This window comes from Pleurodeles waltl, chromosome 12, assembly GCF_031143425.1.
Source record: "Pleurodeles waltl isolate 20211129_DDA chromosome 12, aPleWal1.hap1.20221129, whole genome shotgun sequence".
In the NCBI taxonomy this organism is placed as follows: domain Eukaryota; kingdom Metazoa; phylum Chordata; class Amphibia; order Caudata; family Salamandridae; genus Pleurodeles; species Pleurodeles waltl.
Window position 1 is genome coordinate 79,256,413 of NC_090451.1, and position 22,106 is coordinate 79,278,518.

Genomic DNA, 22,106 nt, shown 5'->3' on the forward strand with positions numbered 1-22,106 from the left:
GACTGGTACAACCTAACAAAAAAGCTTTGTAAAAGTCATTAGGTCTGGTTTGCATGTTGAGTCCTTACTAAAACATTTAAACGTAAAAAAGAATGTTGCAGTAAAAAAACACAAAACAGAGTTCTTGCCTGTATGAGTCCTGCCAGCTATGAAATAAAAAATGTGATGTGTGATGACACAGTGTACTTTTGAGGAGTAAAATAGCCCATCACAGTCTACCTAGCAGGCACTTCATCAGAAGCGGAGTGATACACCTAGCAATCAATAGCGCGAAGTGAGGGGGAAATAGTACTCTGGGTGGAGGCTAAGGCCACTCCATCAACATTTTAAACATAAATAATAATAGCTCTTGTGCTGTGAAGTCAGACCTAAAAATGTAGCGCTATGGCCTCCCTCTTTCTGTTTCTAAGTCCCTGCATGAGAACAAGGCCAGTGCCTGTGAGTGGGAGGGTCTTGTCGATTCACATAAAACAAGCAAGGGGAGCCCAGCATCCCTCAAGAGGTTGGCTGCAGCTCCTTTGAACAGAGCCCCCCAGAGCACCAGAATCTCAATTATACATCTCAGTTTAAAGCAAGGACTGACTTCAAAGAACACCTGGGGAACACTAATAAAACAAGAGCTTCATGTGAACGATGCCAGATTCCTCAAAGAGTGGAGGAGAAAGGGGCCTGGGTTCGGAGTAGAAGTCACAGGGTGGGGGGTGATTAAAGAAAGAAGTTTGCAATATTACTATAAATTAAAAGGAAGTGAGCGTATTACAGAAGGAAGGAGCTACGGAGAGGAGAGCTGGGAAGGGTTCCAGCAATAAGGATGGGGGGGAGGAAGGCTAAGAGCGCACCTTGATATTGTCATACGTTACTTGGCGCGTGAGAAGCTGCATGGGTGAGTCAGCTGGGCACTACAAGGGGCGGTTTGTTGTCACTCTGAGTGTGTCTTTGCCGTTTAAAGGTACTGGGTTGCCTCCTTTGGTCATTCTGGGGGCATTATTTACCTGCATCTCTTTCTTGTTTTCTACCCCTATTTGGATGTCCTAGGATTTAAGCTTTCCCCAGCTGAAGAGGCTCAGTTATGTCTTGGGTTGCTTGTGCTCCAGTTCAGACTGAAATCAAGGCTGATTTGCATATTGCTGGTTCTTATTTGAGATGGCATAGTTAACAAAACAAGATGGACTTTAAATGTGATCTCGAATAACTATCTCTCAGTGGCTGAGATTGATTCAAGTATTCCATCCATCAGTTTGTATTTGCCCAGTGTGTGATGCCCTAAGTGTGATGGGTATGCACAAACATGTGCCCCATGCACTATTGACGAGGCTCAAATAGGCTGAGACTGGTCTTGGTTTGCATGTGTTTCTGAGCAGAGGGGACCTGACCTGGCAGTTTGGTCTGGGCTATTCTTATCGGAGAAGACAGAGATTTACTTGCATATGGTTGCTTTATGTCTGGTGTTGCATGGTGGGCAAATAAATGACTCAGACGAGACCCTGAGTAATACTCAGTGAATGAGATTTATTTAAGCATTGCACCCATTAATTGGTTTGTTTTTCTTAGTCCACAGTAGGCCACACTCATAAAACTTGGCTGTGTACACCGTCCTGGGAGAGAGTTGTTTTGACTGTCATTAATGTTTTAAGACAGTGGTTCCCAACCTGTGGTCTGGGGACCCCTGGGGGTCCGCAAAGCCTTCTCAGGGGGTCCGCGGCTGTTTAGAAAATTAAAAAGTATTAACAAACATTGACAAATTAGGTCCCCAGCTTCCACTAATGACTCAGGCAGGGGTCCCCGGATTCCAATGATGATTCAGTGGGGGTCCCTGGGTTCCATTAATGTTAAAATGGGGGTCCACATAAATCAAAAGGTTGGGGACCATTGTTTTAAGATATAAGTGGAAGAAATTCATTTCAAGGAAACTTAGTGTGTGACATCTTAAGTCAACCCGCAGCAGAGATTCCAGTCTCTTGTGAGTCTTAAGAGGTTTAGGCCCTTAGTTAAGCGGGCGAAGACTGGTGGAGTTCATTACGCAACCCCGGTGAGGTTACGCGATGATGTGGAGTGTATGCATTCCTTTCGCAATACAGTTCACCTCGCCGTACATGTTGGTTGATCTCATCAGCCTTAAAGAACATTTCTTCACCACCCTGAGGTTCTGTTTGCAAGCTGATTCCATATTCGTATTCCTCTGTTGCAAACTTGTGGTCTGTGAACTAAGCCAAAACAATCGCGAGCGCGCAGCGCCTCTGGGGTCTGTGCTTCAGTGATTACCAATTTGTCGCTCTCCCGCTTAGCTCAGAAGAAATATCTCATTGTGTGTCATTTGTGAATTCAAAATAGATTTATCCCCATAACATGTCTATTGCGGCTGATAACAAAAGATTGGTCCTTACTGGATGGAGTCATCATGGTTCCAGCTTTCTGGTTTCTGTTGACTTTCGAAGGACTTAAAGGAGGAATTTGAATTTGTTGAAAACAATATTTGTATCCAAATTTCAATTAATTCATATTAATACTGCCCCGTAGACCTTGGTTGCCCTTTTACCGACTTTCCTTGCACTTGCTGCTTTGCAGGCTATCTGAGCGAGACCCTAGTCAAAGAGAGGCCTTTAATACAAAGATATCATTACTGGCTACTCCATTTCCCATCCTGCGGTGACCCATGATTGACTGTGAAGAAAACTCAACTTAAGAAAATAAGATGTCTGGTAGCTAATTTTTTAGCTGTGAGTTCTGGGCCTGGCTTCAGATTTTTCAAACCAGTTTGATCCAACATTTAAAACCAAAGATATTTAAAAGGTGTTTTTAGATTAGTTGAGTAACTTGCATTCAGTACTGTTTGCTAAATATTTGTACACAACAAAATCTACAGAAATATTCGTATTTTTAGGTTGTGTGTTTCTGGCCTGAGTGGTTATGGGGGGGGTGCCCTCGTTTTCAATCGAAAAATAGTGCAAGAGAGGTTTTTCTTCCTTTAATTCGGGCCAAGCAGTCCACATAAGATGCAAATATTCATTCAAAAGATTGCAGTTGAAGAGATTCTTAATGCTTCATAATGTTAGAATATACAGCAGCAGCGGGAACAGCCTGCTTAGGAATCTGCTTATTCCGTACAATTTTCACAATTTATGAAAAATCATTTCAAATCGAGAGAGGGAGGCAGTGTTAGTGTGTGTGTGCTGTCTGCCTGCGTGTATTTTACTGTTTGATTTATTACTCCGCCTTTCAGCTATTGTTGTTTTTTTTATTTTTTTATTTTTTATTTTTTTTTAGTCAGGGCTAGGGGATTTTTTGCTTCCTGTTGTAACTTTGGCAGCCGTGCTTACGTCCTTCAGCACTGAGGTGTCAATGTTTCCGTACTCTTAACTTTGCCCTCGGATCGCCCTCTTAACTTTGCCCTCGGATCGCTCTCCCTCTCGCACACTTTTCCTCGTCATCTTTGGCTTTTGTACTTCCCCTTGGAATCCGGTGTGATGCCGCTGATGTTGCTGTTTTCCCTTGGTAACCCCTCACTTTGCTTTGGAGTCTGGTGTGATGCTGATGTTGCTGTTTTCCCTTGGTAACCCCTCACTTTGCTTTGGAGTCTGGTGTGATGCTGCTGATTCTGTTTTCCCCTGGTACCCCTCACTTTGCTTTGGAGTCTGGTGTGATGCTGCTGATTCTGTTTTCCCTTGGTACCCCTCACTTTGCTTTGCTTTGGTGTCTGGTGTGATGCCGCTGATGTTGCTGTTTTCCCTTGGTACCGTCACTTTTCTTTAGAGTCTGGTGTGATGCTGCTGATGTTTCTGTTTTCCCTTGGTAACCCCTCACTTTGCTTTGGAGTCTGGTGTGATGCTGATGTTGCTGTTTTCCCCTGGTAACCCCTCACTTTGCTTTGGAGTCTGGTGTGATGCTGATGTTGCTGTTTTCCCCTGGTATCAATCACTTTGCTTTGGAGTCTGGTTTGATGCTGCTGATGTTGCTGTTTTCCCTTGGTAACTCCTCACTTTGCTTTGGGGTCTGGTGTGATGCTGCTGATGTTGTTGTTTTCCCTTGGTAACCCCTCACTTTGCTTTGCTTTGGGATCTGGTGTGATGCTGATGTTGCTGTTTTCCCTTGGTAACCTCTCACTTTTCTTTAGAGTCTGGTGTGATGCTGCTGATGTTTCTGTTTTCCCTTGGTAACCCCTCACTTTGCTTTGCTTCGGGGTCTGGTGTGATGCTGCTGATGTTGCTGTTTTCCCTTGGTATCCCCTCACTTTGCTTTGCTTTGGGGTCTGGTGTGATGCTGCTGATTCTGTTTTCCCTTGGTACCCCTCACTTTGCTTTGCTTTGGGGTCTGGTGTGATGCTGCTGATGTTTCTGTTTTCCCCTGGTAACCCCTCACTTTGCTTTGGTGTCTGGTGTGATGCTGCTGATGTTGCTGTTTTCCCTTGGTACCGTCACTTTTCTTTAGAGTCTGGTGTGATGCTGCTGATTCTGTTTTCCCTTGGTAACCCCTCACTTTGCTTTGGAATCTTGTGTGATGCTGATGTTGCTGTTTTCCCCTGGTACCCATCACTTTGCTTTGGAGTCTGGTGTGATGCTGATGTTGCTGTTTTCCCCTGGTAACCCCTCACTTTGCTTTGGAGTCTGGTGTGATGCTGCTGATGTTGCTGTTTTCCCTTGGTAACCCCTCACTTTGCTTTGGAGTCTGGTTTGATGCCGCTGATGTTGCTGTTTTCCCTTGGTAACCCCTCACTTTGCTTTGGAGTCTGGTGTGATGCTGATGTTGCTGTTTTCCCCTGGTAACCCCTCACTTTGCTTTGGAGTCTGGTGTGATGCTGATGTTGCTGTTTTCCCTTGGTAACCCCTCACTGTGCTTTGGAGTCTGGTGTGATGTTGATGTTGCTGTTTTCCCTTGGTAACCCCTCACTTTGCTTTGGAGTCTGGTGTGATGCTGCTGATTCTGTTTTCCCCTGGTACCCCTCACTTTGCTTTGGAGTCTGGTGTGATGCTGCTGATTCTGTTTTCCCTTGGTACCCCTCACTTTGCTTTGCTTTGGTGTCTGGTGTGATGCCGCTGATGTTGCTGTTTTCCCTTGGTACCGTCACTTTTCTTTAGAGTCTGGTGTGATGCTGCTGATGTTTCTGTTTTCCCTTGGTAACCCCTCACTTTGCTTTGGAGTCTGGTGTGATGCTAATGTTGCTGTTTTCCCCTGGTACCCATCACTTTGCTTTGGAGTCTGGTTTGATGCTGCTGATGTTTCTGTTTTCCCTTGGTAACCCCTCACTTTGCTTTGGAGTCTGGTGTGATGCTGATGTTGCTGTTTTCCCCTGGTAACCCCTCACTTTGCTTTGGAGTCTGGTGTGATGCTGATGTTGCTGTTTTCCCCTGGTACCCATCACTTTGCTTTGGAGTCTGGTTTGATGCTGCTGATGTTGCTGTTTTCCCTTGGTAACTCCTCACTTTGCTTTGGGGTCTGGTGTGATGCTGCTGATGTTGTTGTTTTCCCTTGGTAACCCCTCACTTTGCTTTGCTTTGGGATCTGGTGTGATGCTGATGTTGCTGTTTTCCCTTGGTAACCTCTCACTTTTCTTTAGAGTCTGGTGTGATGCTGCTGATGTTTCTGTTTTCCCTTGGTAACCCCTCACTTTGCTTTGCTTCGGGGTCTGGTGTGATGCTGCTGATGTTGCTGTTTTCCCTTGGTATCCCCTCACTTTGCTTTGCTTTGGGGTCTGGTGTGATGCTGCTGATTCTGTTTTCCCTTGGTACCCCTCACTTTGCTTTGCTTTGGGGTCTGGTGTGATGCTGCTGATGTTTCTGTTTTCCCCTGGTAACCCCTCACTTTGCTTTGGTGTCTGGTGTGATGCTGCTGATGTTGCTGTTTTCCCTTGGTACCGTCACTTTTCTTTAGAGTCTGGTGTGATGCTGCTGATTCTGTTTTCCCTTGGTAACCCCTCACTTTGCTTTGGAATCTTGTGTGATGCTGATGTTGCTGTTTTCCCCTGGTACCCATCACTTTGCTTTGGAGTCTGGTGTGATGCTGATGTTGCTGTTTTCCCCTGGTAACCCCTCACTTTGCTTTGGAGTCTGGTGTGATGCTGCTGATGTTGCTGTTTTCCCCTGGTAACCCCTCACTTTGCTTTGGAGTCTGGTGTGATGCTGATGTTGCTGTTTTCCCCTGGTACCCATCACTTTGCTTTGGAGTCTGGTTTGATGCTGCTGATGTTGCTGTTTTCCCTTGGTAACCCCTCACTTTGCTTTGAAGTCTGGTGTGATGCTGATGTTGCTGTTTTCCCCTGGTAACCCCTCACTTTGCTTTGGAGTCTGGTGTGATGCTGCTGATGTTGCTGTTTTCCCTTGGTAACCCCTCACTTTGCTTTGGAGTCTGGTGTGATGCTGATGTTGCTGTTTTCCCTTGGTAACCCCTCACTTTGCTTTGGAGTCTGGTGTGATGCTGATGTTGCTGTTTTCCCTTGGTATCCCCTCACTTTGCTTTGCATTGGGGTCTGGTGTGATGCTGCTGATTCTGTTTTCCCTTGGTACCCCTCACTTTGCTTTGCTTTGGGGTCTGGTGTGATGCTGCTGATGTTTCTGTTTTCCCCTGGTAACCCCTCACTTTGCTTTGGTGTCTGGTGTGATGCTGATGTTGCTGTTTTCCCTTGGTACCGTCACTTTTCTTTAGAGTCTGGTGTGATGCTGCTGATTCTGTTTTCCCTTGGTAACCCCTCACTTTGCTTTGGAATCTTGTGTGATGCTGATGTTGCTGTTTTCCCCTGGTACCCCTCACTTTGCTTTGGAGTCTGGTGTGATGCTGCTGATGTTGCTGTTTTCCCCTGGTAACCCCTCACTTTGCTTTGGAGTCTGGTTTGATGCTGCTGATGCTGCTGTTTTCCCTTGGTAACCCCTCACTTTGCTTTGGAGTCTGGTGTGATGCTAATGTTGCTGTTTTCCCTTGGTAACCCCTCACTTTGCTTTGGAGTCTGGTGTGATGCTGATGTTGCTGTTTTCCCCTGGTAACCCCTCACTTTGCTTTGGAGTCTGGTGTGATGCTGATGTTGCTGTTTTCCCTTGGTAACCTCTCACTTTGCTTTGGGGTCTGGTGTGATGCTGCTGATGTTGCTGTTTTCCCTTGGTAACCCCTCACTTTGCTTTGCTTTGGGGTCTGGTGTGATGCTGCTGATGTTTCTGTTTTCCCTTGGTAACCCCTCACTTTGCTTTGCTTTGGGGTCTGGTGTGATGCTGCTGATGTTGCTGTTTTCCCTTGGTATCCCCTCACTTTCCTTTGCTTTGGGGTCTGGTGTGATGCTGCTGATTCTGTTTTCCCTTGGTACCCCTCCCTTTGCTTTGCTTTGGGGTCTGGTGTGATGCTGATGTTGCTGTTTTCCCCTGGTAACCCCTCACTTTGCTTTGGGGTCTGGTTTGATGCTGCTGATGTTGCTGTTTTCCCTTGGTAACCCCTCACTTTGCTTTGGAGTCTGGGCTGATGCTGCTGATGCTGCTGTTTTCCCCTGGTAACCCCTCACTTTGCTTTGGAGTCTGGTGTGATGCTGCTGATGTTGCTGTTTTCCCTTGGTACCGTCACTTTTCTTTAGAGTCTGGTGTGATGCTGCTGATGTTTCTGTTTTCCCTTGGTAACCCCTCACTTTGCTTTGCTTTGGGATCTGGTGTGATGCTGATGTTGCTGTTTTCCCTTGGTAACCCCTCACTTTGCTTTGGAGTCTGGTGTGATGCTGCTGATGTTGGTGTTTTCCCTTGGTACCCCTCACTTTTCTTCGGAGTTTGGTGTGTTGCTGTTTTCCCTTGGTACCGTCACTTTTCTTCGGAGTTTGGTGTGTTGCTGTTTTCCCTTGGTACCCCTCACTTTTCTTCGGAGTTTGGTGTGTTGCTGTTTTCCCTTGGTACCGTCACTTTTCTTCGGAGTTTGGTGTGATGTTGCGGTTTCCCTTTGGTAAACCCTGACTTTGCTTTTACTAGTTCAGGGGTTGCCCTTCGCAGCTTGAGGAACTGAAGACCATTTATGGAGATCAGAGCGCCCCTTCTCCACACTGACTTTGATGCCCTCTTCCCAGGCCTTCTCTCACTTTACCGGTTACCTGTGCCCAGCTGGTGAGCTCCACCCTGCTGCATTCGCAACATACCAACCCTTGGCATCTTGTCCACAGAACTTGCTTCCTTTATACATAGAGCAGTGGATCTGCTCGGCCGAACTGGCCCAACCAGATGCCAAGAGCCAGTGTCCCTTTGGAGGAAATACAATGAATGTTTTATAGGATTTGCATAACTTAATAAGGAGTCCTGGCATCTTGAAGACTTGCCCTGCTTCAGCGTCACCGACTCACCCTGGCAGAGGTCGCCGTCCTGCCGTGACTCCTGAGTAGCGCCTTGTATCCCCTTGGGATGTAAGCGAGACACCTCCCTGCCTTGCCTGCCTCAGCAAGGGCAGTGTGCCAACCCGGTGGAACCATTGCCCGAAAACGTCTTTCCTGCCTCTTGATGTGCAACCGGATATATTCTGTTGATATCACGCCCACCCTCGAAACACAACTCTGTGTTATCCTTTGGTATAACGTATTGCACATAGTAAATGTGAATTTTACAGTATGCGATTGCACAGACTTTTCTTTTCTTTTTTGCCATTTCATGAGTGCACAGCGTTGAATATTGTTTTACATTTATGCCTGCGGTAGACTGGAAGGTCTCAAAGGATACAGTTTCTCCCTGAAGCAGCCTCCTGACAGCCTATGGAATAACTTTATTTAAGCACAGTATTCCCTTGCTTGATATTTTCATGTGAAATACCAGACAGGTACATTTTGTGCAATATGAATAAATTCATGTTATTCTCACAAAATTATACGTTTCCAAAAATTACCAATTTTGTCCAGGTCAGACAGGCACAAATGATTCAGTTGCGGAATGCGCTGCAATCTTTTATTTTGAAACAAACATTTTGGAAAAATTCCTTGAATTACCCTGGAGGCCTTTTCTGCTAAGATGTTACCTTTGCCCAGGATTCCTCCCCAATGCACTGGACACTTAGATCAGAGGTCTAAGACCAGACCCAGGCTTGTCAGGCGTGTTTGCGCGGCCTTGGTCACACGTGATGCGGGGCCCATTGGAGACGTCTTCCTCCTTAGCCCAGTGCCATAAACACCCGATTCTACAGCCACATCCGCAGAAAAAAACTAGCATCTGTGGACTCTCGCGCCATCTACTGGCAGTGCCGTGCAAGCTGCATTATAATGTATAAGGACGGAAAGACAGCTCGACTTAAATAAAAGCCGCTAATAAACGGGGCTTCTGGGAGCACAGGTCCTTGAAACGCGCGGGCCCTGGATCGCCATGCCCCCTCGGTCCCCACCCACCCCTAACCCTCCCTTTGTGATGCTTTCCCGTTGCATTCTCTGCAGCCATTTGGTGCGTCAGGATCACCCTGGAGTTGGACAGATTTCCCAGTTTTCCTCAAGAATTAGTTCAGCGACTGCAACCTTCTCCTGTCTTTTCACACTCAGCACCTTAAGGGGAGACTCCTACCTGCGCGAAGCACTATACAAATACGACACATAAAATGGGGAAATACACACTTTGAGTAGAACTAACCAGCTTCAATGTGTCGCTCCCCAAGAGTGAGACGGTCACCCCCTCTAAGATCGAGCCCCCGGAGGTGCGGAGTGGCACTGGTTGGCAGAGTGCCAAGTTCAAAAACTCACAAATGGAAGCGCGCTGTCTGGCTTAGAAGCGAAAACGCGCACAACTCAAAGTGCCTCCCGCACTTATCTTAATGTTCGGTTTGGTTGGGCGCAGGTCTGGTCCACGGTAAAGACCCCGTGCACGGATTTCACTTTTAGGCAGGGCACAAGTCTGGGGTACACGCGGGTGGACGCCCCCCTTCCCCCCCCCCCCCCCCCCCGAGAAAGCGTTGCCCCCCCCCCCCCCCACTGTAAATTATCACGAGTTTGTCCCGGTGTAAGTTTAACACTCAGTAGCGCCTGCTCTATCCGAGCAGCAACGTGCAGGCAGCGGGTGCCTTTCTCATGTTAGGCTCCAGCTGGGCCCAAAAAGGCGGAATTTAAAGGGCCAGTTGGCCTCTTTTGGGATTATCCTGGCTGGGAGCTGCCTGGAGCGTAACACCTGATGGAAGAGAAACCAAAGCACACCGCTCTCAGGTGCTTAAATGAGGCATCATTTTGACTTTGTTCCGACCCTGTTTATAAGAGCTAAGCATATACTGTAAGAATGTCAGATATGTTGCTCTGCCCCAGTAAATAACAATTTAAATACTTCAACCGTTTATTTCTTTTATAGCGCTGTTCATCCCAATTCGGTTATCAGAGCACTTTACCCTACACATACAGATTATATTGACAATAAATCATTTGTGTTTGTAAATAAATGTACAGGATATGCTACATAAGTAAATGAGGGCTACAAGTGTAAGTGTCACGTATCACCCTTCCTAGTTCACTGTGCTATATAAGAGGGATTAAAATGCAGTTGCAAGGTAGAAAAGAATCTCTGTGTTAAGCAGTAACCCACTTTACCTATCTACATAACCTAAAATCTGTTATCTGCATGTTATATGATGTGCTTTTCAGGAGACTCAACCCTGTCTGCTACTTTGAGTCAAACTAGGACTGTACAAAACAAAGATCTTGCCAGTAAATGCGTTAACCATCAGCGTTCTCACCATTATTTCCCCAGATTTACTGGGCGCACAGAAATCTCTGCAGCAGGTGCCTTAACCTCATAAGCTATTTTAAAATTCAGACTTTACAACCAGCTAAGCAGAACAGATTCAGTCACATTTCGCTTTGCTAATTTTTCCATGGCAGAGTTTTTAAAACCTAAATGTATGAGTGGAAGCCCAGATTTGGTGTTGGAAATATGTCACTTTTCTGGCACAACCCTGACGCAAAATATATTTTGGGATCTACAGTGTTCCACAAACCTCCTTAGTGTGGCTTTCTTCATAAAAATCAAAAAACTAACAAGGCAGCACATTTCCCTGCCTTGAGTTACTACATGTCAGGTGGGTGCTACATGGGTGGTGCTTGGGCATTCCTGTGCATCCATCCACGTCTTTCAGCACAACCCCACGTTTATAAAGATTTGCAAACGTAGGTTTGCACCAAACTGGTGAGTCTATCCAAGGCTGGCATAACAAGGAGAAATATCTTTAGTTCTCTTTGTTATTCCCCCTTTGCATGTATGCTCAGTGCTTCAAATGGAACCATAGAAGTGCAGGTACTCTCCCTGTAGAGCACCTGTTTGCTCTTGAGAAGTGCTGGTACTCTCCTATTAAATATATTGCAGCCGTGGTGAAAAGTGCAGGCACTCTCACTTTCAAATTAAAAAAAAGTGCAGGTACTCAATATCAGACAGTACCTGCCCATTTAAAGCACTGTGTATGCTGCATTCTGCAGCACACATACAAACAAACAGCCTCATAGGATAGTTTTTGTGTGGCTTTGCACAAAAAAATGAATACAAGGAAGCCATTGTGCTACTTTGCGTTACTGAGCGTTGGGTAGGCACTACATGGGTGATGCATGGACGTTCCTGCATATCCACCCATGTATTTTTTTTTGTACAAATAATATACACAGTCTGCTTGAGCCAGACACACTTGCTTTCCTTCTGCTTTCTGATGTCACTTCTTGTGATGCTCTTTCCTGTAAAGTCATGGCTTGTGACGCCACTTCATCTGTCACTTCCTATGATGCCACATGTGACGTCACGCGCTGTGATTCCACATACGTGTTGTACTTGCTTACCCCCTAACTTGTTTAGTCTCACCACTTCTTTTTTTAGGACTTGTGCCCTGCTTGTAGGGTTTTAGATATTGGGGTGGCGTGGCGACAGTTTTACAGATACAGAATTGTGGGTTTCAGCAGGACGTGGAAGTTTAAATAAAAAGACATCATGAAAAGAAACAAACTGGTTTATCACCAGAAATACCCGGATTTCTGATTGGACACTCGGGCCTACAAACTTCTTCATCTCAAGCACCAAAGGAATATCTGCAAAACTCCCAAACCACCCCCCACCCCCACCACACACGCCCTCCAACATTTTATGAGCAGAAGAACCAACCGCCAAATTCTTCCTCCCTCGGCCCAAGAAATGTTCACCCTGCAGCTTTGTCAGAAGGAAGGGTCTGACGGTGGCTAAATTATTCATGCAGGAGGCTGGAGACTTCAGATCTGATCTCGGCTCTCCATCAAAGGCACATTGTTTGTTTGATCCGAGACAAATCGCTTTATCTTCCAACGCCTAGGTTGCCCGATCTGCCAGATCTTCTAGTGCTTATAAACAGGCTCGCTCATAGAATTAAGCGTTACACTGAGACAATCAGGACAGATCCATTGACTGCTGTAACGTTTCTCTAGCTGTAAATGTGGTTTGAGGTTTTCTTCGTGACCTGGCGCATGAGCTCCATCTCGTGGTAAGTACAGAAATTACACCCCCACTGCGGGCGGCCATAAGAGTCCAAGTCAAACGATGTGAACTGCCCGTCTGCCCGGTTTCCATGACCGGGGCGAGGTGGGGTTTCATTTATACTCGGGGTCCACCGTCAGGCCGTGGTTAACTGTGACGGTGGAAAGAGAACATATATCCCAGACAACGCGCTTTCTTCATGAGGGAGGGCCTAGTAGCCTGCAGAGTCTGTAATTACTCTAGAATAAATGCACCCTTATCCTGAAGAGTTATTATTTGGGCCTGCGTGGCTTATTTGTGTGCGACACCGGGTGCCTGGTCGGGAGAAAAAATCCCAGCCATTGATAATTAGCGTGGTCTGCATTCCAGTCCCGTCTCTTTTTCGCTTAATGTGCCAGGACGGGCACAGACCACCCTATTCAGACCAGGAGTGGGACAGTGCAAATGGTTTATTATATAAGTATTTTTTTTGGGGGGGGGGGGGGGGGGGTGAGGCTGCCAAACGTCGTGTCATAAAAGTCGTCTAGTGAAACAACGGATACAAAAGCGGGGGCAAGAGGGCATCCTCCTGCCCGATTAGAGAGGAGCATTCACATTGAGATGGGGAAGGAATTGGGGACTAGAAGGGTTTTGTTTTGGGGTTCGGGTGTGGGTAGCGTTAGGCGGTTGATCAGCGTTTTTTAGTGTTCGGGATGGGTAGCGTGAAAGGGTGGGTAGTAGGGTATTTTTATGGTACAGCGAAGAGTGTTTTTAAAGGGTGATAAGAGTTTTTAGGGTTCAGGGAAGGGTAGCATTAAGGGGTTTTTAGGCTTCATTGAAGGGAAGTGTAAAACCGTCTTTGGGGTTTTAGGGTTCAGGGAAGGGTGTGGTAAAAGGTATGACTTTTTTTTTTTTTTTTTTTTTAGCTTTCAGGGAAGGAGTAGTAAGAGTTTTTAGGCTTGAGAGATAACATTAAAGAGTAATTTTTAAGGTTTCACTGATGCAAGGGGTACTAGTGAGTCTTTAGGATACAGTTAGATACTTTAAAGAATACATGTAATATAGCAACTTTTTTAAATTCAATATTTTTGGAATTGTCATAAGTAATAAAGAAAGGCACAACTTTATTACCTCCTTAGTTTCAACTCGACTTCAATGGAATCAAAATGTTCGACATTATTACATACAGCTGTTTGACTAGGAGCAGCCCTGCGTCATCTGCAAGGCCACGCCCCCGCAGAGGGTAACACCAGTAACCAGCACTTTAAAGCCTTGTTCGGGCGTCATCCTTGCGATGGACCTTGAGTTCCTGTCACAGTTAGTATGGAATAGACACCAGGATCTGGAAAGAACAGCAAAGGGCTGGAGGTCACCTGACCGCTCTGGACACTGACCAATTCTTAGGGCTCGAGGGATCCTTCAGTACAGGAAGCAGTCTTGGTGGAGGATGCAAGGGGACATTGAAAAGAGGGACGTTTGAGGATGGGGGCATCGGGACGAAGACTGATGTATCCCTCACACAGCTGAGAATAAAAGTAAACTGACACCTACTCCCATGTCTGTGGTTCCTGGTGATGAATGAGGTATTGGACAGCAGGACACCGCAGTGAGCCATGGGGCCGAGGCCTAGGCATACCCGGTAAGAGGCAGTCCCCGCTAGACCACCAGTTCATAGTCCAGACACCGCCAAGCAGTGTCGTATGAGCTCATTATTAGTGACAGTAACTTTTTTTCGAAATTAATTACTCGTTGTGTAAAATATTATTTAATCAACAAGGCATTGGCAAAATTGCTCTTCTGAAAAGGATTTCTCGTTTATGATGACACCTTTCATTACATATCACATATTTTATATATTCATTTTAATCCATAAACATTTTCATTCTGGCCCCTCCACATTTGATGTCAGTCAGCTCTTCGTTGAGGGCATTCATGTTCAGAATATGGATGAAGCATTGCAGTTTCTAACCTGCCCACGCGCTAGAACCTTCTTCAGTATTACACCCCACTGCATACTCCTTAGACTTAGAGCATTTTACGCACAAAAACATAAAAGTGATGACTAGAATGCTTCAAGTATATTACACCACTGCTGATTACTCTTGGCAACATCCAGTAGATCACGTGTGTCTCATTGTGCCACCACAGGTGGGGACCTACGGTATGCAAACCAGCCTTGCTTGCTCCAGTAAGAGTACTTTAGCTCGAATAGCTAGGCCATATCCCTTCTGAATGAAGACACAAACAGACCTAGTTTGAGTTGTCCTTAGCCATGAGGCACAGTGAGCTCCGGAAATCAACAGTGTAGCCTGAATTGCCTGTTATTATGGTAAGCCGCTGATTAAGGCTTAAACCCTAATTGGTTCACCTGGAAAAGTTATGTCAAATGCCACGGGTCTGATCTGTTTATTAAGGGGGTTATGACCAGGGCAGTAGGCATATTTATTTTTTTGCAAAAAGCATTTGTTAAATGCAGGGATGTGGAATTCCTATAGGCAGATTCAAGGGCAACAAGTTTTCATGTTTATTTTGTCTTTGGGACAAGTAGGCCCAACCCCCTGCTGCACAAACTCTTTGGCTGCCAGTTTACAGAGAAGGGAACTGTCTGCAGTTGATGTAATGTGTGTCCAGATGTTATTGCTGTTCAAACTTGTATTTATGGTTCATTAATTAAAAGGCCTTTATCATTAGGGTGAGTGCTGTAAGTACATGTTTTAAGATCACATTGCACTACTGACAGTGGTTCCAGTAAAAAAAAAAAAGTGTACACACGTTTGAAAAGTTTAACAATATGAGGCTAAGTATAATGCTCCCAGAATGCTCTCTGGTTAGATGCAGATGTTTGCAGAAGCTTGTAAGAAAAAGTGATGATTCTTTGCTTTCAAAATAAAATGTTCTGAAAAAAGGCAAGTAGGAAAACATTTTTGCTACTATGAAATTTTAGGTGCTGTTTATTTGAAGAATCATTTAGTAAAATGTGTTGATGCATGCTAGTATTTCCAAATATATTCCTAATGGAAAATCAGTGTAACCATGTTCAACAAGATTATAGGAAGCTTGAAAATAAAGCACTGGCAAAGCCAACCAATCCGACATTTGTTGTGAGTCTTTTGGTTTCGTCAGTGCATGTCTTGTTTTGACATGACTTTTGTAACACTTTATTGTTGTGGGAGCTGCCAGGCCCTCACCATTGTAGCAAACACTGGCAAAAAGCAAAAAACGTTTTTGGTCTAAAAAATGCACACATTGCCACAAGTGGTGTAACAAAGGCCCCACAGCCAGGGGGTCCCCCTCCGCTCAGCTCAGCACCTGCCCTGAGTCGAGGGGAGGGGGGCCTTCATGTTCTTTGCAGGGGAGCCCCTTCAGTTTTGTTATACCACTGATTGCCACAGTAGTTCCTGGCACTGAACAAAACTACATTGTGTGCCAATATGCTCCTTGTGGAAGAGCACAATGCGATTACTCACAGTAAAGCCAGCCGTTGGAGAGAGTAATAGAAGTTTAGTAAAAACAAAATGTCTTAACGCCAGATGTAATTAGAGACCCAATTCTTAAAGTCACAAAAGTGCACCCATGGTATATGTCTTTGAATTATTGGCTTACATGAATTCACAAGAACTTACAGAAGTAGACCAGGAAATCATATTCGTAGAAAATATTTATGAACTGTATTTTAGCACAAACAAATATGCATGTGTAGATTTGCTCATGTGAAAATCTATTGAGCGATTACAGGTTTGCTTTCGCTCCAAAATCTTTTTTCCCAACCCTGGAAGAACGTCTACTTCTGCCATTGTCAAGAGTAAATTTCCTACTTTTCTCATTATGGGAAAAGATTAGAGAAGAGCTGGTAAAAATCCTTAAAACCTGCAAGTTAATTAGTTGCAGGCTCAGACATTCCAGCCCTGGAACTATTGCTTACTGCTTCCTCGAGCCCAGTATATAGATCTGTGGAAAGGTGGCAAAATAAGGAAATTGCTATAGTAGGGATTGGAATGGCATGTTTTCAAGCCCTACTATAGTAGTAGCCCTGTCATCAGAGAGGCTATCAGAGCTCTTGCATAATGAGCTTGCTGCTATAATTTGTTGCTGCACTGCATGGCACCAAAGGGGCAAATAGATTCTTTTGCAGGACAAGTAGATTTAAGGAGCAACATGTCCCATGGCCAATTAGATATTTTATTAAATTCCACACCCCTGTAAATGCAATATGCATTTTAGTGTAGGTGAACACTCTATGATGTAAAAAGTTGTGGACAGTATTTTGCTTCAAGTAATCTCACAGATCACTATAGAAAGCAAGGGTTTTGTGGTTACCAAACCCTAGTGACAAACCCTAGTGGGGTAGATGATTTTCGCTGTAATAATCCGTGTAACCCCTTTTAGGAGCGATTGTATTTTGTTTCCTCTTGGAAGGGTTTGTAGTTTGTTTTTGTCGCTTGTAACTATATGTTTGTAACTTTGACTCTGTGCCTGATGGTTGCCTTGTGGGAAACTATATGCTCCATAGAGTGGGCCTGAGTTGTTTATGGTGACCAGGTAATGATATTGGCTTATAGGCCTCATTGGTTCACTAGGAAACGTTATGTCTGAGTGTGGTCTGAACCTGATCTGTTTATTATGAAAAGTTATGACAGAGGCAGTAGGCCTGGTTTATTTATTGTGATAACGATTTTCTTTAAAACAATCCACTTTTAAGGATTGATTGTTATTGCACTGTGTTAAAGGCTGTAGACAGATATTTCAGCACAAAATCTCAGAATGCTACATTAAACAATGTTTTTTTGTTGGTATACCACTCTGACAAACCCTGGGGTTTGGAAATGTGTAGTTTGATAATCCTTGTTAGGCTCATTTGAGAGCAGTTGCATAGGGTGTTGCCAACAGCAGCTTTGTATATATTTATAACTGTATGCCTGGAATTTGCCAGTCTGTGTAATGCAGTAGGCCATAGCTGTTTACATCGAGAAGCGACAAGCAAATGATACAGCCTAAAGGCTTGATTAGTCAATTTGGGACAAGTTATGTCTGTTGTTGTTGGCCTGATCTTTTAATGTTGAGAAGTTTTGCTAAATACAATACGGTCGACTTATTTATTGTGAAGAGCATTTGTTAAAGCCAGTAGTCTATTATAATAATGGATTCGTAGGACTCTTTTAAAAAGTTCTTAGAGCACTCAGTTTTTTAAGGATGCTAGTGTTGGTCAGTCCACTTTGACAAATCTGGCGCCCAGATAACTTGTACTGTGTGAATCAATGTTCCGCTCCTTTAAGAGGGATTGCGAATTATTTTTCATTTATAATGTTATGACTTTGTGTGGATGGTTGCATTGTGGGAAAGCTTAGACACACTAAAGCAAAGTAATAGGCCTGATTGGTTCATTGGGAATATTTATTTCAGCTGTCATAGATCCGATCTCTTATTAAAAGTTATGACAAAGACATTAGGCATAACACATTTATTATGTAAAGCCAATAAGCTTCAAGGGTGGATTGCTATTACACTGGTTTAAAGCCAGGAGGCACATATTTTTTTATATGGAATCCCAGTGATTACCTTAGTAGGCAAGGGTTTTTTGTGTCAGTTACTTTTTTTACATTATATAGGGGGGTAGCGGATTTGATTGCGAGAGTCCTTGCTAGCTCCTCTTAGAATTGTTTGTATACATAGAGGCTCTTTAGGTGAGCCCGCTTCTGCCATGGGTCTCTTAGACATATCTACTTCCATGCATGACGGCATGCACCACTGGGAATGGGCCCGCCCACTTCAGCCATTGGCATTACTACCCTTTGAGTGATGGCATTTTACCTTATCTGCTCATCTACCTGAAAATGAGTGTTCTTTAGTGCCTCGACCCCTGGACAAGTTTATAGTTTTCCAATTTCCCTTGTTATAGGTCCCATTTCATTTTTTTCCTTCTCCTTTGTTTATTATTGGTATTATTTTTTTAAAAAAAATTATGTACACTGCTACTCCCCAGACAGTGTTAACCGGCCCCGCCCTGCCGGTCATTTCATCGGCCACTTAGCCATTGCTTTTAAACCTGGGGGCCATCTTTAAATGGTTTTCTCTTGTCAATAGTTTATCATCTTGTATTCCTCTGAGAAGTCCAACACGTTCCTCCTAAATGTGACAGGCGCTTTGGAACTATGTACAATCCCATTGCAAAGTACCCGCCTGCTGCTATGTTTAATTTGTATTTTTATGACAAAATACGCCTGCTGGGTTTAAGCAGCTTATTTCCATTTTACTACTTTTATTCTTCTAATTTACCTTGCAAATGCTTGTTGAGCCTTGTGTGTTTGCTTGTGGATTGCTAAGTGGGTGAAGGCAAGAAGCACACTCGCCTGTGTATGAGAGGATGGATGAATGATATTTGTGCATGTATGACGAGTAATTGAGTACCTAAGCTTCAACAGTCGAGGCACTTTCAGTTAGAAATATGCCAGACCTACTGACATTGCCAGTGCTCTTTGAGTCTTAGTCGTTATCAACCTGTGTAAGCGTTGAGTGACATTACTTCCGGTACCACTGGCATTTTGGAAACTGACGTCAGTGATGTTGTTCTGTTGTAATGTCTAGGACAGGGTTCTGCAAAGTCAGTCCTGGAGAGCCGGGTCCATGCCAGGTTTTTAGCATATCCACATTTAGAAAAAAGATGTTTCAGAAATCTGCATTTTTCTAAATATGGATATGCTAAAAACCTGGCATGGACGCGGCTCTCCGGGACCGACTTTGCAGAACCCTGGTCTAGGAGGTGCATTCATTTCATAAAAAGCCATGCAGAGGTTGTGTGCTTCGTTCAAACCTAGTCTCTTTCATTGTGTCTTTCAGCACAAATTGAGGTGATCCCATGTAAGATATGCGGGGACAAGTCTTCGGGGATCCACTACGGCGTTATCACCTGTGAGGGATGCAAGGTATGTCACTCACGCCTTCGCCACTAAAGAGCACCATGTCGATGTACAGCTCACGGACACATTAGTTAAACTATTGTCAGGTCCACTGGAATTATGCGATTGTGCGGCGGCGATTTCCGCAAAATTATAGGTTTGCCGCATTTACCACATAAATCAGTCTTCTGCCACATAATCTGCAGCTTTTAACCAAAAACTTTCTATCTCAGATGGTTCAAATGTTACCAAAAATGGAGCGACATGTGTTGCTGCACAGTGGAAGGCCCTTTGGAAAGCTGGATTGGTCGCCTTTCTGTTGCTTATTGCTACATTTGGATGTTAAACTGATATTAATGGGGTGAAACTAATGCCCACACAGTGTTACCAAGAACTAAAAAAAAAAATGCTATTACAAAATGTGCCACGTAATCTAGCATAATTTGCCTTTTCTTGCTGCATAATTTGTCCACCCACATAATTTGGACCTCTCTTGCCGCGTAATTCCAGAAGCTCTGTCTATTATATATCGTTTCATGGGATTGTGAGACGTAGGTCTCCTGTGTGTATGGAATGAGTGTGGAAGGTGTATGTCTCCTGTGTGATGTATGTCCTGTGTGCTTGAGATGCTTATATTCATTGTGTTTGTGTGTGTGTAAAGTATATGCCATCTGTGTTTCGAAGTGTCTCCTGCGCACTTGGTGTCTGCTGTTTAATTTGTGTCAGGTTGTTTTGTGGGTCACTCGAACTTGTGTTTTTTGTGTGTCTTCTGTCAGTATGTGGTGTATATCAACTGGTGCGTGTGTGTACGCCCATGCGTGAGTGTGGTGAATTGAAGAGAGTGTATTTCTGTTGTGTTGTCAGCTGTGTCTTTAGTGGCAGATGGGGCTCGTCCCCAAGCACTGTTTATTCTGCAACCCCCCCCCCCCCCCGACCACCACAGCTGCTTAATGTGTCAGAAAAAACAGACACTTCTCTTTGCAACAGATTAATTTCTCCACCTGTTCGTTGTTGTAAAATAGTGTCGTTTAAAAATGTGTAAATCTAACTTATTATGATGTGTGTGAACATATGTATATATAACTATAGCGGCACGCATAGAAAGTCAGATGTAAACATTTTAAACGCATATATTGTATAGACCTGTATACACACAGCCCCGTAGGGGCCCAGCAGGTCCGTCTGTGAGCCAGCGTGTCTCTAAGATTCACTTCCCCAGACACCTCAGTGCACGGCGTGTGTGTCTGATTAGTGCGCGAGCAGGTGTCTGTCTGGGTGTTGGGGAGCGGCCGTGATGGTGGTGCCTGGAGATGCCGGGGTGTGGTTGTCACTTATCTGTCGCCCAGAGCGCGCGCCAAGGGCGTGGCTGTGTAAACACGAACTTCACTCAGTTTTTGCATTTCTAACTTTTAAAGTGTCTAGGTCGAGGGCCTTCGAGCATGGTGTGCGCAAAGGAAGTTTCCACAGCGGCTTTGGTGATTTCTGCATCTGCTCAGTAAAACCTTTGTGCGCGCTCGGCCACCACTTGCCAAAGTGTTCATCCCCTTGTTCGAGGGAGTGTGTGAGCTCGAGCGTGTGGGCTGCACCGTGGCTGCGTGCAAGTTTCAGCCACTCCAGTAAAAGTCATCACAGATGGAAGGAAGTGTCTCAGTTCATAGAGGAGAGAGGGAGGGAGGTACCTCGAGGGAAAGTGGCAGAGTGAAGGCTTGCGATTGGCCTGACAAGCTACGTGAAAATGAAAAAAGATGGAGGCGTGTGCTAGAGATGAACAGATTGCTGTGTGAAGAGAGTCACACCAGAGGTTGCTGGCGCGTGTATGTGTACAATCTTTTGTTTGCCAATCTGTAAAAGTCATGGTCTCACTTGTCCATTTCACAGGTACACATTTTTTGAATATGCAATAAACTGAGTTGGCCACTGTCGCTGGTAAATATTTAAATTGTGATGGGTGGCTAGGAGCCAAGGCTTCCTAACCACCTACAATTACCATGGGTAGCATTCCATTCCATTGTTTTAGCTAGTCTGTCCCATTGCAGAGAAAACTGACCATAAGCAAATCTGATGTATCTTCACCACAAAAAAATCCAGGCAACACCGACGGATAGGCCATGTCCCCTCTGCACCCCAAGACCCTTATCGGTCTTCCAATAGTAGTTGTTTTTTGAAAGTGGATATTAAGGCATAGGACTATTTTCATGGATACCATTTCTGCCAGGTGTTTTCCAATTTAGAAATAGTTGTTCCTGTAACCCTGGGCCTAGGGAATTGAGTGTGAAGTCTACAACAACCAACGTTGAACAACCTAGACCACCACTCCTCACAAATGACAAAACAGGAGACCAACCTGGTGGGTGGTCCTGAAGCGGCCATGTCCAGAAACTTCTATGCCGGAGTTGGGCCAGCGCTTTCCTGCTGTAGGTGCACATTTCACACCCACCTGCCCTCAAAGCCCGATTTACACCCAGATCTAACCTGAAAGTGAGTTTAGTCTCTTCTCAACTACATACAACGTCCCGCGGTCGTGATTGAACGGATTTGGGTGCTGGCTCTCACCCTGCCTGATTTGGCTCTAACTTTGCAGGACACTCATCACATCAAACACTACATCTGTAATTCATCTAGTGCTGTAAAGTACTCAGAACAAATCACACGGCGCTTTATAAATGTTCTAAATGAATTGGACACTTCAACCGAGGCATTTAAGATCAGAGCAGCACGCTTTAAGCCAAAGAATTAGTCTCCTGAAATCTCATTATAAACAATTTATATGTTTGTACAAAGAAAGGAATGCAGTCAGGCTCTTTAATATGAAACTTACACCATGACTTCTAATGACAAATTC

At 44.7% G+C, this 22,106-nt stretch overlaps 1 protein-coding gene across 1 annotated transcript in view; it reads left to right on the plus strand.

Moving 5' to 3' along the window:
- LOC138267840 (nuclear receptor ROR-beta-like) overlaps positions 1-22,106 on the plus strand; it is a 142,181-nt gene that overhangs the window by 80,186 nt on the left and 39,889 nt on the right. Inside the window, exon 2 of the mRNA XM_069217054.1 lies at positions 19,206-19,291. Coding sequence (XP_069073155.1) covers positions 19,206-19,291 — 86 coding nt within the window. The remainder of the gene's footprint in view (positions 1-19,205; positions 19,292-22,106) is intronic.